Below are 16,364 nucleotides of genomic sequence, written 5' to 3' on the forward strand. Positions count from 1 at the left end.
TTGTTTTTCTACTTTCAACTCCAATCTTATGCAACTCTAAGCCTACGTAGTTAGGACGGAGTTGTGATTGCTTCGAGTGCACAGGCCACCCTGTTTGGAGACGGGGAGGAAGAAGGTCTCAGCAGCACATACATAAACCCAGCTGCTTGCCAGGAAAACAAGCCCTGGCCTCCTGTATTTATTGCATTTATTGCTGCACATGTGGCCAAAGATCATAGAATCTTGGGTTGGAAGGGACCTCAAAGATCACCCAGTTCCAACCCACTGCCATGGACAGGGTTGCCACTCACTAGATCAGTCTGCCCACTCTCACGAAATGCAGTTTCCTCATATAAAGCCCCTCTCGATCCAGCTCCACAAAACAGACAGAGCCAAGCTCTCGGCATGCATCTGGCTCCGGTGCACGGCTGCCTCTGCGGGGGAGCAGGGAGCACACAGGCAGCAGGAATGCCAGCAATGCCTGCTATGCGCGTCCGGCGTGCCCCCCAGGTCGGGGGACATCCCACCAGGATGCTGCAGCCCAGCCAGCCCCAGCAGTGCTCCCATGTCCTTTGGCAGCACGTGAGGGCTCCCAGGGTGTCCTCCCCAGGGCCCCAGCTGCCGCACAGGGTGCCCATGCACTTCTGCACCAGTCCCTCTGGTGCATCACATCTGCAAGTTCATGTCTTTCTGACAACTTGCATCTGTCCCATGTTATGCTGCACCGAGGCAGCTCAAGTACACATTTCAAACACATCATTCATCACAAGAAGTCATTATTTTATCTTAATCTGCATTCCTTCCATCATCCAGAGCTTCATCTGCACATTATCTAGGCTATGCTTAAGTTTGTCCATATAGGTCAACAAAGGATGTTTTGTTTTGTTTTGTTCTTAAACATGGGGGGGTTACTGAAGTTCTCAAAGCTGTTCTCTCTGTGTCTGTCCTCTCACGCTGATGTAGAGCTGTGAAACCTTGGGGCTGAGCTCCTGATTTCAGAAGCTGGATCCCAGGTGCCTTTTCCCAGGACAACGTTGGTCCCAGGGAACTTGAAGGAAGGAAGAGAAAACAGCTGCCCATGAGCCTTGCAGAGCTCCCGATGGTGTAACATATCCTCAACCCAGCTCAGAACCAAGGTGAGCAAACCTAACACTAACAAAACACCTCCCAGCCACTGGGCAGACAGGGCAGCGTGCAGGAGTGTATGCAGGAAAAGCCCACAGGCTATTTACGTACCAAAATTTGAAACTAAAAATCTGTGCCACAATGCCAGACCCCTCTAAGAGAGGCTGGAGGCTTCCCAGCCACACGTTCTGCAGGAGGGGAGCAGAGGAAGAGCCGCTCCGGTGGCTGCTGGCCAGGCATTATGTGACCGGAGAGCCCAGCATCCTGGTTGTCCCTATTTTGGAAACACTGATGACTTCAGAGCCAGATGACATCCCCTGATCTGCTCACCACCAAGTAAGCCTGCTGCTGGCTGGCCTGCAGCTCACCCATGTGCTGCTGGTTACTTGAACTCAGAGCTTCCATTTGCACATAGCCATTTACAGGGCACGGACCTGCTGGCATCCAGCATCCAAAATGTCACACAGCAATGCTCTTAGGCCAGCAGAAGAAAACAAATGTACCTCTCCTACAAGCCATATGCTGCACCCCTCTGATTGTAGTGGTGCCAGCGATCCTGCACCCTGCACCAGGCACTCATCTCAGTGCCGGAGCAGGGGAAGATTGCAGCTGTGGGAAGGGGAGGGCTGTGACCCTCACCCCAAGGGGAAGGAAGGAAGGAGCTCAGTCGTAGCACTCACCCGGATCCGCCGCATGGCTGTCACGATCTCCACCCTGCTGTTTGGCCGTGGTACATCCAAGCTGCCTATGTACTGCATGGAGAGAAATAGCGGGTTAGCCCTGTTTGCATGTCACTGACAGCTCCGGAACCTCACAGCCTCGCATTGCCCTGCTGCACCCACGCACAGCCCAGCATTTTGCCCACCATACCCAAAGTGCTGCAAGCAACATCTCCTCCCACCCTCCCAGCCCTCTCCGTCCCCACAAAGAGCAGTTGCCCTAAATTTCCCAGCCTCGCTTTCTGCCTGCTCCTGCCTTGCAGCATGGCTTGCAGACAGCGGTCACATTTCTCCTCCTGTGTCACCTTTTGCTTCTTTAGCCAGTCCTCATGCGAGCATCCTTTCTGTTTGACAGAGTAAGAGGCTTTCTTATAGGAAAACCCTATAATAGCTTGAATGACTAAAATGGGGCAGTCCTTTGTATGCTGCACATGGCTCAGAAGCCTGTTGGATGCTGCACAGCTCAAGTTTCCTACCATAGAAAGGGAAACAAGGATCTATACCCATTGTCTCATTCTTCGTAGCATTCCCGCTTGCAAGAAAGAGCCAGATTAATCTCGTTAATAAATCAAGATGAAGAAGTGTGAACTGTACAAAACCCTCAGTGCCCCCAGGCAGCGGCAGCAGGCTTTGCCCCTACCACTGCTGCACAGAGCCCATCCGGGTGCAGAGCATGAGCTCTCCTCAGCATGTGCTGAGCCCACCTTCAGCCCCGCAGGGATCCCATGGGCAGGCAGATGGTGACAGTGCAGGACCTGGCAGCTGATGCCATGAGGACACACAAAGAGGAGGGATATAAAAATAAACATCAAACAGCTGGCTTGCTCATCATGTGCCGTGGCAGTGCAGGACAGCCTTACGCAACCAGGAATTAAGCCCCACGATGCAGCCACAGGCAGAGGCAGCACTCACTTTCTAAACCCCAGCAGCTAAAGCCTGACTGCAAAAGTAGCAATTACAGTCCCTAAACAGATTCTTGCCATCCAGAATCAAGGGTTTATGTTTTATTATGAGAGGTATCTTTGCCATGAATTTACTTCCCTTTTTTTATGTCAAGCCTGGAGAGCATCAGTAGGAACTCTTGGCCACCAAACAACCCCACAGGGTGCACTTTGCTCAAAACCAGAGCATCCTGCCCACATCCCACACCCTACTGCTGGCAGCAAGGACCTCAAGCCCACAGCACCTCAGCACGTGGCTCACAGCCTTGAAATCATCCACCTCTCCTTCACTCTGGAAACAGACAAAGCCTCGCAGTGTGATGAGTATCCCCCAAAAAATGCAGCCGGTGAGGTCAGCCTTACAGGGTGAAGGAGTGAGGATGGTGTGAGAAAGCACTGTGCTTATCAGCACCCCCAGCCCTCCTACCCATAGCTCTGAGCTTTGCTTGAGGAAGAGGTGTGGGAACATCCAGAGCTGCTGCTGGGAGCAGGGCCGCCCTGTGTAGCTTCCCCATCCCCTGGGAGGACAGGCAGCATGCCCAGAGGCCCTTGCCAGCTCAGAGAAATACCAGCTCTCCCTGGGCAGGAGGAAAATAAACACGAGAAATCTGGGAAATACATTTTGCAATGTTTGCACAAATTATTTAGCTTCTGTGTTCTCTTGGTGTTTTTTCATTTCCTTGAGGTTGTTTAACGCTCTCCTGCCCCCTCAAAAGCAAATTCCCTTGAGAAGGTGATCTGCCTGAAAAAAAAACACAGTGATGCCTCCCAAGTGGTGTCCGTGGGATCAGGAAAGCCTTCATGAAGAGCAAGTATGTCAGCACCCCACAGCCCTGCATCGTGCAAAGGTCAGGGCTGAATCATCCCACTGGGAAAGCCCAAAGCAGCCGCCTGGAGCCTCGCCAGCCCCAAGAGCTGCCCTGAGATAAGGAGCCAGCAGCGGGGGCAGAGCTGCTGGTGTGGGAGCTGGAGGCAACACCAGTCCCATATTCTGCCTGGATTCCCCAGCTACTGTGCTAGCTCCCATAAGAAGCAGGACAGCATTTTTCTGCTTTGCACCCTGAACTGTGCCACTGCCATAGACACTGTAGCATGGGAGCAAAAAGTCAAGGCAGAGATTGCACTGGGGGGTCAGGGCAGGCGAGGGGAAGCACACCCCAAAGCGTGGGGCAGCACAATGGGGAAACCCATAGCTGTGATTCCATCACTGCTGCCTTTACATATGTCTGCAGGAGCCTTGTCCTGCTGGAACTGCTTTCCCAGAGCAGCCCAGGGGGATACATCCCACCCCCTGTTCTGCCCTGTGAGGGGAGAGGCTTGCTCATAACCAGCAGGGCAGAACTGAGCTGGCAGAAGTGGAAAAGTTGATGTGCCAGCTGACTTCAATGGAAAAGCCTCCTCTTCCTGGCCCTGGCCAGTCATGTGCCCAGAAGCCTGCAGCCTGCCAGTCCGCATCAACTGGGGATAAGGCTGGTGGGACAGCATCATGCCAGAGGGTGATGAACACACTATACTGTCTCCTTCAAAAAGACCCGGAGGAGAGGTTTGGGAACTCCTTTATCACAATGATACACTGGCAGAGAGGAAGCAGTGCCAGGCTCTGGGAGGATGAACTCCCAACAGGATGGGAAACCACTGCCTGTGCTCCATCCTTGTGCACACACTGTGCTCCGAGTTCTGCTGCACAGCCACAGAGCCGCCCCAGGGCCCCTCTCTGCAGTTCTGCCAAGTCCCAGCAGAGAGCTTTGCTGGGAGCTCCAGCGAGCAGCCTCCAAACTGACTTAACAAGTATGGCAAAAATATGCCACTGCTGCAGAGGAGAACTTCTGTGGTGCTCGGCAAGGTTATTTATAGCCTGCAGCGAGCAATCCCGCGCTGCAGCTTTGCTGCTGGTGAGCAGACCTTGCTGAGCACCGTGTTCAAGAGCTGCCAGCACCAACACCCCCAAGCACTGCTGCCAAACCTCTCCCAGGCACCTGGAGGTATGAGCTTCAAGCAACCTGCTTCCAACTCCCAGCACTGCCCGGCTGCCAACAAGCCCAAGCAGGGGATGGAGAAATGCCTACAAAGGCAGCCTGCAGCAAGGCACAGAGATGGATGGCCCAAGTTGGAGGTGCCTGTATCTCTCCTGCTTCAAACTCTGACATTTGCTGGCACTGGCACAGCCCTGTGAGGGGCAGGCAGGCAAGTCTGCTGGATCTGGCAGGATCCGCAGGAAGGAACACGCTGGATCCGAGCAAAGTCTCTTCCATGTCCTGTCTCCAAACATAGACGGCGGCAGATGCTCGGTTCATTCTCAGTTTCCCACGCACGAAAGTGGAGAAAAGTACTGACAAACATGACAGAAAATGCATGGTTGCCAAGATCCTCTAAGGGGAGTATAGAATTAAAAAAAGCCCACCCAAACCCCCAAACCAACCTGCAGGCAACAACAGCAGCAATCCTCCAACCCACTCTCATTTATCTGCTCACAGGCCTGCTGGCAGGGAACATCCTGATGGCTCTGCATGGGCACCCCAGGCATCTCCTTCTCCAACACCTGAGCTGCTCTTGGATTTCATCCTCCAGTTTTCCCTTTGAGAAAACAAAGCAGGCTCGTATGCCCTTCAGCCTGCCCCAACTGGAGGAGCCATGATGGGAGGAGGTGGACAGAAGGTGTCTTTATTCTCTAAATACTTATTTATTTAAACAGGAAACCATTGCACAAGTGGGGATTCATGCCAGCTCCCCTGCGACACGCTGCAGCTCGCAGCTCTTTCATCCAAGCGCTTCAGCACACCCAAGAGGCCCAGCTCTTGATTTAATCCAACAGTTCTGACCACAATGGGCAGAAAGTGAAGCCAGCTCCTCCAATTCCCACCAGCTTGATCGAGGCACTTCAAAGATGCAGAGACTTGCAGTGCCAAGAAAGGTGGCCAGTAAAAACAGATCTAAAAGTGTGAACTGCATTACTACTCCCTGAGAAGATGGAGCGTAATTCTCCAGTTATTGGGTTTATCTCCATAAAATGGATTACTGTAAGGCTTGGAGAGTGCCCTGCTTGAAGAGCATCCCTATGCCAGAGTATGTGACTGCAAACAGCCCTGGTGGCAGCACCCTCAGCTGCACCACATACTCTCATCACCCCGTGCTTGGAAAGGGCCAAATCTGCACATCCCAACTGCAACAAGAACAAAGGTGGTGGGCATGGGACCAACACTGGATATCAGGGAGAAGAGGAGGAGGAGCAAGGCGCAGCTGAAGGCAGAGGCCAGGCTGCTCACAATGCCCCATAGCCCCCAGGGCTGCCCCACCCACAAAAACACATAATCCTGCCAAGGGCTTGCAGGGATGGATTTCTCCTTTTGGTGTTGCTCTGCTCCAAACCCCAGCCTCCCTTTTCCCCACCCAGCAGTGGGATGTGTGCTCTGCACCTCTCTCCAATGAGAGCTGTGTGAGTTTCGGTGCCCAGGATTCATGGGGATAAAAGGAACTAAAGGAGTGTAAGCATTTAATTAATCTCCACCAATCTAATAAAAGGATGGAGTAATTGCCTAAGCCATCTGCATTCTGCATCTGGCATTGGGAGCTGCTGGAGAAATACACAAATTCAAGAGTAAGGCTTCATCCAGCTCGTGCTTGGCATGAACGTGTGCCACAGGATACAAAATAAGAGAAAGGAGCTAACAAAGACTCACATGCACCGCCCCAGAACCCCACAGAGAAGAGACGAGCAGTGAGCAGACCACAGGCGATAAAGCCACATCCTCCTCTTCACCCAAAACCTCTGCTCCCACCCTAAGCCAGACAGGGAAGAGGCAGAGCAGCCAAGAAGCTGTAAAGTGATTGAGAAGGGAGCTGCTGTGCAGCAGGTGCTGGCAATAACACTGCAACCAGCTGCAATAACCCAGGAGAAAAGGATGAAAAACCCAGTCGTTCCCAGGAGCAGTTCCAAAGCAGGTTGTAACTCTGTTCCATAGACAACTGCACCGTGCTGCTCCCTGCAGACCTTGCCAGCCGTGAGCAGAGGGAACATGCAGCCCCTGTGCCCAGCAGCAGGACAGGGAGTTGTCCTCAAGGCACCATGCAGAACTGGATGCCAGGGCTCCGATCTGTCTCCTGCCAGCACCTCTGGGCAATGGGATACAAGGGATGGGTGCTGCTCAGAAACTCTTCTAGACTGTTGGTTTTTTTTTTTTCCAATCCAGACTCACTGGAATAGCTCACTGATGTGACAACTGTAACTCCATGAATAGCAATGGAGACAGGGATTTAATGGCTTTGCTTTCCAAACTCCACTGCTATCTCCCCCCAGCTACCTGCCCGCGGATGGGCAAGGCAGACAAATGCTCAGCTCTCTTGGGCTGCAAGCACCAGAGCCATGGGACACCACAATGCAGTACGAGCCTGAGGTCCCAGCAGAAAAAAAAAAAAAAAAACACCACAACCAGAGCTTCCTGCCAAACACACTATGTTTCACACCAGTGAGAATGATTTATATTTGCAAGGGGAAACAGCAAGTGTTTGCTTGGGACCAGCACTGACCTCTCCCAGAGCTCAACACATGGCACGCAGTCCCTCCACCCATTCACCGCAAGTTCTTTGTATTGGGGAGAGCCGGGGTAAGGGGCTCCCGACCTCACCTGTGCCCCAGGACTGATGCTCCTATGTGATGCTAAGGAAGGGTGAAGGAGCAGGGTCACCGCCTGACCCACCCGGCCACCCTGTGGGATAGTCGGAAAGACTCACTCAACTCTCGGCAGCCGAGTCTGTGGGAAAGGGCTCCCAGGGGCAAGCGGAGAAAAAAAAGAAAATCACGGGAGAACGGGGGAGCGGGGAGTACCGGGAGACGCGCGCTCGCTGCCCACCTTGGCCTCGAAGCAGATGCCGTGCTGGAAGGCGTCCTCGTTGTGCAGGGGGATGCGGAGGTCGTGCCGGTCGTCCACCAGGTTGTACTTGGACTTGGCGGGCATGGCGGCCCCGCGGTGGCCGGGCAGCCCCGCAGCGCGCCCGGCGCCGCCGCCGCCGCGCAACCTCCGCCCCGCACCGCCGGCCGCCCCCGGGGCGGGATTGCGCCGCCGCGCAGCGCCGAGGAAGGGAGGAGCGGGGGGCGCGGAGCGAGGCGCAGCCCCGCTGCCCCGGGGAGGGAGGGGCCGGGAGGATTTCAAAAAAATAAATAATTGAATCAAAATAAAAAAGCACCCGAAAGGGGAGCTGACGGAGGCACCGCTGACATCTAGTGCGCGGCCCCGGCTCTGCACCCCAGCGCTGCGGAGGGATTTTTATAAGGGTGGAGAGCACGGGAGCTCTCCAGGTAGGGAGCTGAGCCCTAGGATGCTGGGTGGGGGTGCTTGGAGCTACCCTGAACGCTCCGGCCCTGGAGATTAGTGGCCATGTGGAACCCTACCCCTTGCAAATACCAAAAGTCATGGAAACCAAGTAACTAGAAGTGGTATGATCTTGTCTTAGGCTTTGCAACCTGGCCACACCAAACCTTACAAAAGCCCTCAAACACTACACATCAGTCCCACCTAGCTGAAGACACCCCAGTGCTGCTTTCTCCTCACACAGGAGCCCACCTGCGTGGCACTGAGCACGAGCTGGGGCCCTAACCTCAGCCATCAAGGCACGAGGCTCTGTCCCCAATCCAGCCTTGCATAGCAGATCCAGGGCTGTTCTCAGTGCAAAATCAGCATGGTAAAACTTTCCTTGTTTAGAGCTGCTCTGTTTCAGCCACATTTGAAAAAGTGTTTTGCTTCCTTCCATTGGAGCGGACTTTCCGGAACCAGCAGCAGCCAGAGGCAGGGCCAGGCACCAGGGAGATAAGAGCTGCCTGTGCTCAGCAGTGCCACGAGGTGTGTGGGAATGCTTGTTTTGTCTCCAGCATTTTGACCTCTTGCTCCTGTTAGGGGGACAGCCACACAGCCTAAAGTCTAAAGCTTGAGTATGGGACAAGCAGAAGGCAGTATTGGGTAGACAGCACTGAGGCTGGGTCTGTGCCTCAGCCTTTGGTGCTCTGGGCTCTGGCTGAAGCTGTTCCACCTCTCAGGAAGGTTCAGCTGACAGCACTGCAATCCCAGGTGCTGGGAATCACCCAGTCACTTAAGAGGCCTCCTGAGGATTCCAGCCCTGTGCAGGCCCAGCACAGCTGCGTTAGCTGCAGCAGTGCCCAGAGCAAGCCTGCAGCCGAAGGATGCACTTCTCAGCCTTTGGGCTTCCCGTGCCAGTAAGCCACAACGTGTAACAAAGCTGCTCTTCTGCAGCCCAAATGCCTGCCTGCAGCACTCTGCAGAGACTTGTGTGACATTTCACTGAGCTCCACTTTCCTCATAAGCTTATATCATAACAGTGACACCTGGAAGAGACAATGTCCAACCCTGGACCCTCCACCAGCCCACGCTGGGAGCACCTGGCCAGGCCCCGCTCCAACACACCAGACTCGGTGCCCCTCCAGATCCCCCCAGTGAGCATGGAGGGCACCAAACCCTCACACTGTGTTTGTCCTGCACACCCAGAGCCCATTCCCTCCCTTCCCAAAGCAGCAATTACACCCCGCAGCCACACACACAAGCGGTGCGACCGGTTGTTCGCTTGTTGTTTCAGCCCTGTACGCTTCCGCCCCGTCGAGGCCGGGCACTTTGCCCGCACTTGCACAATGGGTGGCGGGGACAAAGGTCCCCAGTGCCACACGGGAGGGCGGCAGCAGGCTGGCGTCACACAGGGCAGGGACACAAACGCGCCACCGGCACGGTGGGAAGGAATCCGCCATCCAAATAAATAGGGTTGCTTGAACGAGCTCAGGCGCTTGGGGTTGGCCGGGACAGAGCGCTGCGGGCTGCTCGGGGTCCCTACGTGGGCACCGGGGTGGCACCAGGGTCCCGTCCCGGGCACGGGCAGCACCTGCCCGCTAGGATGGCGATTCCTGGCCCTGCCCTGCCACCTCCCGGCTGCGAAGCGCAACGCCAGAGCGTGCACCGACCCCGAGTCCCAGCCCGCAGCTCTGCCTCTGCGCTTCGCACGGAGCATCCCTGCGGTCACACTGTGCCTCTGCCACCTGCACGGCACAGCGGGGAGAAGCGCTGAGCAGGGCGGCACTGAGAGCAGCCCGTTTTCTGTCTAATAAAACCGGGTGATTAACATCTAAATTGCAATGATTGGAAAGGAAGCCAAAAGTTCAGGAAGGGAGGAAGGCAAGTATGCTAGAATTAAGGTCAGGAACTTGCTGGCGTTTGGTGACATTTTGTTCTGGGAAGCTGGCAGCGCTCACTCACATCAGCCAAACATGCACGTGTGTATTTATTTTAGAGGCGTAACCAGGAACAGCTTCAGGGGTGCTTTTAAAGCCACAGATCTGCTGTTGATATCCACCAGAGTGGGAGCAAAGTGCTAACAGAACAGCCTTTCAATTCACAGTTATCCCAGGTTTTTGGAACCCCCCACAAACCACATCCTCAGCACAACCAGTTACAGTGACTACTGGCAGATGTATCAATGTGTGTATTAACAGCTGTGCACCTGGAAATCAGTGCTTACCCCTCAACACAGCACTTCTTATCTCACAGCAGGCACAGCAACAGCTCCCCATTGGACCAGATGGTCTCCAGAGGTCCCTTCTAAGCCCTACAATTCTGAGTCAGCCCTTTCCCAGCTCCCAGACAGGGCTGGAAGCACCTGCAGCAAGGCAGCATGAGCTGGGCACAGCCATCTGACACCACTTGCCCCCCTGCACCCAGCCACCACACTGAAGTCCCATCTACTTACATCACCACCTCTGCAGGTGCACTGAGGGAGTGGGACAAGCTGCACCTGTCACAGCAGGAAGCAAAGGAGCCATCACTCTGGGGCTCTCCCCCATGATCACTGTGGCTAATTGGATCTACCTTTAATATGGCTATAATTTGCCAAGGCTTATTTGCTGTATAATCAGACACATGGCTCCTTTCTTTAATTGCCTTGTAAATTACCAGAATGATTAATTTCAACACGAGCCTGTATACGAGTCCCTGACATATAGGGAGTGGGGAGGATGGCTCACTGAGGACTGGGACAGCCTCATCCCACCCACCAGTGAAGCCTGAAGGGCAGGGTGTGAGCTCGTGTCCCCCCACAAGGGAACATACAGCTCTTGGATCCCACCCTGGTTTTCCCTTCCTACTCCTCCTTGGCCCAATCTGCTCAGCCCAGCTACAGCGTTGAGTGAGGAATTAAAGAGGACTTTGTTTCCAAACAATTGCAAATGCATAGCTTGAGAATCTGTAATTGAAACTCAGATCCTACTCCTGTTACCAATGATGGATGACTTTTTCCTACTGCTCTGAGAGCCCTCACAGAGCGCACGGCAGTCGCCGGCCTGACTCATGGCTCACTTCTCTATGTGATGGAAGTGAGCAGCCCGGCACTCATTACTGAGCTCTCATTAGGAACTTCTCCTGTTTTACCTTATTACTGGGGCTCTTGGCTCTACCTTCCAACTGAAAATCTTCCCCAGATGTCAGCAGCCTGCAGGGATATGGAGGGATGGGGCACGCGAGGGGCTAAAAATACACGTTCTCCCAAGAGAGAATCTTGCTGATTCAACTCTTTCCCATTCTCTTCCAAATTCTCCTCAGGAGCCCATTCACTAAGCAGATGTTGCTTTTCTTTGTGTGATCAGCTTGAAAGCAACAGAAAACCATCCTGTCCTCTAACAACTATTTGAGCACGGGACTGTACTGCTACAAGGTGCCCCAGCAGCCAGAACAGATGCTGAAATCACTTCCCTAAGCAAAGCACACACAGTGTTACTTATGTTTTTGTATAGGAAAGGAGCTGGGGCAGGGCCCCCTATGCTGGTTGTCCTGTTCATTCCTTTCTCTTACATAACTGCAGCTTCCTCCTTCTTTGGGAATGCTTATTTCTGGCCACTCTTTTGTGTGCCATTGGTGCAGGGACAGCGGTGCCACCGTGCCATGCAGAGCCGTCCCAAGGCCACCAGTCATGTTCTCCTCCTGGCCCTTTTACTTTCACCACCAGGAAAACACTTCATTCCCTTTATTTCAAATCAGATGCAGTCAACATGCTTTTGTACCTCAAATTCACCCCCTGTGTGCCTGCTGAGGACAGCAAGGTCAGGGAAGAGCCCAATGTCCCCTTGGTTCTGTGTCACAGAAATAGGATTTTGCACGGTCAGCATCTCCTCCTCTCTTGCTGAAACCGCTCTGCCATTGCAAAGCTGATTAACAGAGTGCGTCCACAGTATTTAATTAATTTAATAAACCCTGATGATAAAATTAGAGGCTGCTTAATTCCTTATCCCCCACTGTGGCATGTAGGTGAAGCAGTTCACATAGCCGCCACGACACAGCCCCTTACCCAGCAGCACACAGCAGCTAGCACACAAGGGCCGAATTTCCAATAGAAAAACTTGGGTTTGGGCTGAAAAACGTAAGTGAGGAGGCAAGAACAGCTGGAATCCCGTGGTTGTGTAGCTCCCATGCTCCCCGTGCCTTGGCTGCAGGGACATGCAGAGCCAGCATGCAGTCCTGCTGCGGCTATCCTGCCGTAGATGGCAGCAGCCAGCCGGGTTCGTGCTGGCTATGAGCTGCAAATCTCTCCAATTGCTCCAGATGCTGAGAGGGAAGGAAACGAGTGATGCTGAGAGCTTTACCCTGGTGTCAGTAGGGCTCTGTCATCATCAGAGGGCTGGGAGCTGCAGCTGGTCGATGCAGAGATGGCCCAAGCACGAAAAAGATGCCGTCCCCCTGCTTGCCAAGCAAGCATCTGACCCAGAGAGGTTATTTACCATGGGGTCAGCATGTGGGCATGGGTCTGCCACAGGGACAGGCCATGGGCACAGAGCACCCCAGCTCATGATGCTCTCTAATGACAGCTGGGCTGCTCTCTGCACACAGATGGGTGGTTGGTCAGCCAGGAACTCAGGACTTGAGGGAGGAATCAGGTGAGTTTCTTCAGCCACTACCCCACAATCCCTTCTGGCCATAAAATGTAAAAGAAATCTCCAGAGAAAAACAAATGCCAGAGAGCATCAATTCTGCCACTTGCACAAGGCTTTTGGTAGTGGAAAAGTAGTTTTTATGAGGAGAAAAGGACCCTCTGGGTGCCCAGCAGCCCCAGATTGCACCCCTTGCCTGTGCTTTAACAGTTCACCTGTTACAGCTGTTTACAATTGTTAGATGTGAGCACAAAAATAAAATACAATAAATGAGAGAACGGCTGAGACTTTTTGCAGTTCTGAAGTTGTAATAATCCGTGGTGCTGCATGGCCAGGAGATAAGCCCATGACATATTCCAAACCCACCCAGATGGAGTTATTTAGTGTGCCTTCACCGGGGATGGAGATGGAAATGAAGTTTAATAAGTCTCCTGAACTCATTCTTTACTACCCGAGGAGACAACCGAAAGGCATTTAATTTCCTGCAACCCAAGAGCATAAACTGTGCTCAGACACTTTATAAAACCCGTCAGGCATCTTTCTGAAAGATTAAATAAGTAGGGCAGCATCTTCAACAAGCAAACAGAGGCTTCACCAGCAGTGTGTGCCCCATGCCCTGCCCCTGCCCATCCCTGGGGGTGCAAAATCAGGGTTCCTGGGGTTGGATGGGGAGGAATTATGGAGAAAACAGCACTGTGAAAGGATTCATCCATCCCCCATTCCCCCCTGCTATATAACAGTGCTCCAGAGATGCTCTTCAAAGCGCTCTGTCTCAAGGAGCTCCCGTTCATCTTGCTTTCTTTGGCACTCCGCTGCACATACCGCCTATTGCTATTATTAATGCTGTCATTATTATTACATATCACTTTGTTAATTGCCTGCTAAATTTGGGGTAGCTTGGAAAAAGGACACAAAGAGAGACGTGTAATTTGAAATGCTAAGGAGAGCAAAAGTAAAGACAAAGAAAACACAGCGCATCTAGCAGAATTATTGAAGAGGTGATGAGGACATTCTTAACTTTAATTATTTCGAATCAACTCATTTTGTAGAGTGTGTAGGTTTATGAATCAGATGAAACGTAAATTGATTCATAATCTCCCTTAATTTTCTGCTCTTTGGAGAATTTAAATCCATATTAACATAACCTGGATCAGGCAGTTACTAAGTAACAGGAGAAAAGTAGCATGGGTGAAGCTGGCAGACAGGCAATGCGATGCACTCAGCCTGTGCTTGGACTCACCACTGCAGCCCCAGCATGTCCCCAGTCCTTGGGTGCTGCAAAACCCACGGGCTGTGAGCTGGGGGCAGAGGGCAGGGCTGAGCTGATGCTGCTTCAGGGAATGCATGCAATTCTAGGTCTGGTTTTCCTCCCCTGTGCTCCAAGGCGGGGAGGTGAGGAGTGCCCCTGGTTTGTCACTTGGAGAAATCCTTTTTCTTCTTTTCTCTTCAGGATAATGCTTCCCTCAGGCTTGCATTATTGGGTTTCTCTCCACGGCTGCTTTTTGCAAGTACTTTTCCTTCCAGCGTTTTTTACTTTTTGACATTCTCCTCATTATTTGCTCTCTTGAAATCATCCTCTGGTGCTTGTTTTCTGCTGCCCAGAATTTCTCATTAAGGGAAATGTGTGAGTCAATCACACGCAGTGCTGGGAAGAACCAAGGGCTTTGCTGTCAGCCCAGCACTTAAGGGCTGCATAGGAGTCTGAAGGCTTCTCAGAACACACTCCTTGCTGTCAGGTTCTGCACGGTATGGATGGAAGGCAAGATGGGAAGCCCTGGGCACCCCCAGCCTTAAGGTACAACCTTCATGCCCAGGCTCAGCCCAGTTTCTGCCTTCCCCCAGTGTTGTTAGGCTGCCACTCACTAAATCCCAGTGCTAGGAGTAAGCCTGCTTTCACCTGAGGGGGTGTTCAAAGAAGCTTTGGGTGAATTGTTCAAGAAACATGTAGCTGTAGTACATAGGGACGTGGTCATGGAGCAATATTGGTGGTAGGTGGATGGTTGGACTGGATGATCACAGAAGTCTTTTCCAGTCTGAATTATTCTATGGATCTACAATATTGCCAGTACGGGGAGACTGTCATTCCCCTGCAAGAGCAAAGGGCAGCAGAGGTGCCCATGGGAGTTCCAGATAATATATTAACCATCACAAAGGATCTGTGTGAATTCCTTGTTGTAAACCAAAGGGCATGAATGGACCTTCTGTACTGGTAGCCTTGGAGGGAGCAAATCCTTGAGATCACACCTGCTGTGAGCGGAACTCCATAGCAGCACCAGGAGTTCCCCTTATCCCTCTGTGTGGCAGAGGTAGGGCTTAGCCATGAGACAGGATTCTAGCCCTTTTTGCCACCATATTCCCTACCTTGATTAGGTCAGCAGATCACAATGATATTAATCCAATAAAAGAAAACCAGCCATGGGATTCAGTTCAGGAGATGAGGCTTCAATGGCTTATTTCCATGTCCTTGAGCTGAAGTGCAAAGACAATGCCAGTTTTGTCTGTTTAACATCTTAATTTTAAAAAAGTATCTTTTTAGTTGCTTTTCTCCATGTGCGATTTCTTTGTCGTGTTTGCAGAGATAAGCTAAAACTGACACGGAAGGGAGCTGAAAGGTTTGCAGTGCTGGTGATGGGAGAGCTCGGCGTGTGCCTGTACCCATGGAGGTGATGGGGACAAGCAATTTAAGCTCTGCACATCCTCAGGGATCATACCTGCACCAGAGGCATGAAGCAGACAGGCCTCCTCCCCTGCTTTTGTGAAGGGCTTCTGCGCAGCTTCTTCTTCTGTCTTTGGTTCTTCATCCCTACCTTGGCTCCAAGGATTTGTCCATCCATCCATTTGCCCATTTTGGACACCCTGCTCACATGTTGCTGGGCATATTGAGGGCTTAGAAGGATGACACAAGATTTCATAGAGGTTGAAAGAGACCTCTCAGAACCCCAAGTGCAATCCCAACCCAGCCCCCCCCATGCCAACTGGCCACGTCCCTCAGTGCCACACCTGCACACCTCCAAGGACAGTGACCCCACCACCTCCCTGAGCATTCATGCTGTACACAGCAAATGTGTGTGTGCTGCAGCCCTGGGAGCTCCTCACACGTCTCAGCACCTCCTGGATAACCAACAGCACTTACACACAAAGTGCTCACTGCATTTCCAGGAAATTTGCTGAATTGTCAGTGCTGGACGTTGTGATGTCTTTATCGGCCACTGCAAAGAGCTCTTTAATAGCGCACATCATCACCTCCCCGCATAGGTACTTAAAGTCTGCGATCAGGTTTCTCTCAGCCGGCTCCATAATAAGCTAAACGGGCTGAGCTCCCTAAACCACCGCTGCTGTAAGGATGGTGAAAGAGCTTATTGTCACAGAGATAGGGATCAGAGAGCAGGGCTGAGCAGAAGTGATGCTAGCCTGGCTGCTTACACAAAGTGGCACTCGGCACTGGGCTGCCCGCTGCTCCCATCCCATTCTCTCCTCCTTTGCCTTAATGTTTCGTTCCATTCTATTCTCAGGGTTACACAGTTTTTTCCACAATCAAGGGTCTGGGACAGTCATTAGCGTGTGAAATGAGGAATGCATGCATCAGTAACTATGGCAACGCCGGGAGAACACCAGCCTCCTTCAAACACCAGGAATTAAGCTACATGGAAATGTTGAAGTCGGAGAGATCCTATCAGCTGAGAGCTTAAC

General features: G+C 52.5%; 1 protein-coding gene across 5 annotated transcripts in view; it reads right to left on the bottom strand.

The window, feature by feature from the left end:
• Positions 1-7,769, bottom strand: part of LOC125693248 (nitric oxide synthase 1 adaptor protein) — a 31,110-nt gene extending 23,341 nt beyond the window's left edge. For all 5 annotated transcript variants that reach the window (XM_048944916.1, XM_048944918.1, XM_048944915.1 and 2 more), the window contains exons 1-2: positions 7,612-7,769; positions 1,785-1,856 (exon numbers count right to left, since the gene is read on the bottom strand). In XM_048944916.1, coding sequence (XP_048800873.1) covers positions 1,785-1,856; positions 7,612-7,716 — 177 coding nt within the window. In that variant the 5' untranslated portion in view covers positions 7,717-7,769. The remainder of the gene's footprint in view (positions 1-1,784; positions 1,857-7,611) is intronic.
• Positions 7,770-16,364: the final 8,595 nt, after the last annotated feature.

This window comes from Lagopus muta, chromosome 5 (genome assembly GCF_023343835.1).
Source record: "Lagopus muta isolate bLagMut1 chromosome 5, bLagMut1 primary, whole genome shotgun sequence".
NCBI lineage: Eukaryota > Metazoa > Chordata > Aves > Galliformes > Phasianidae > Lagopus > Lagopus muta.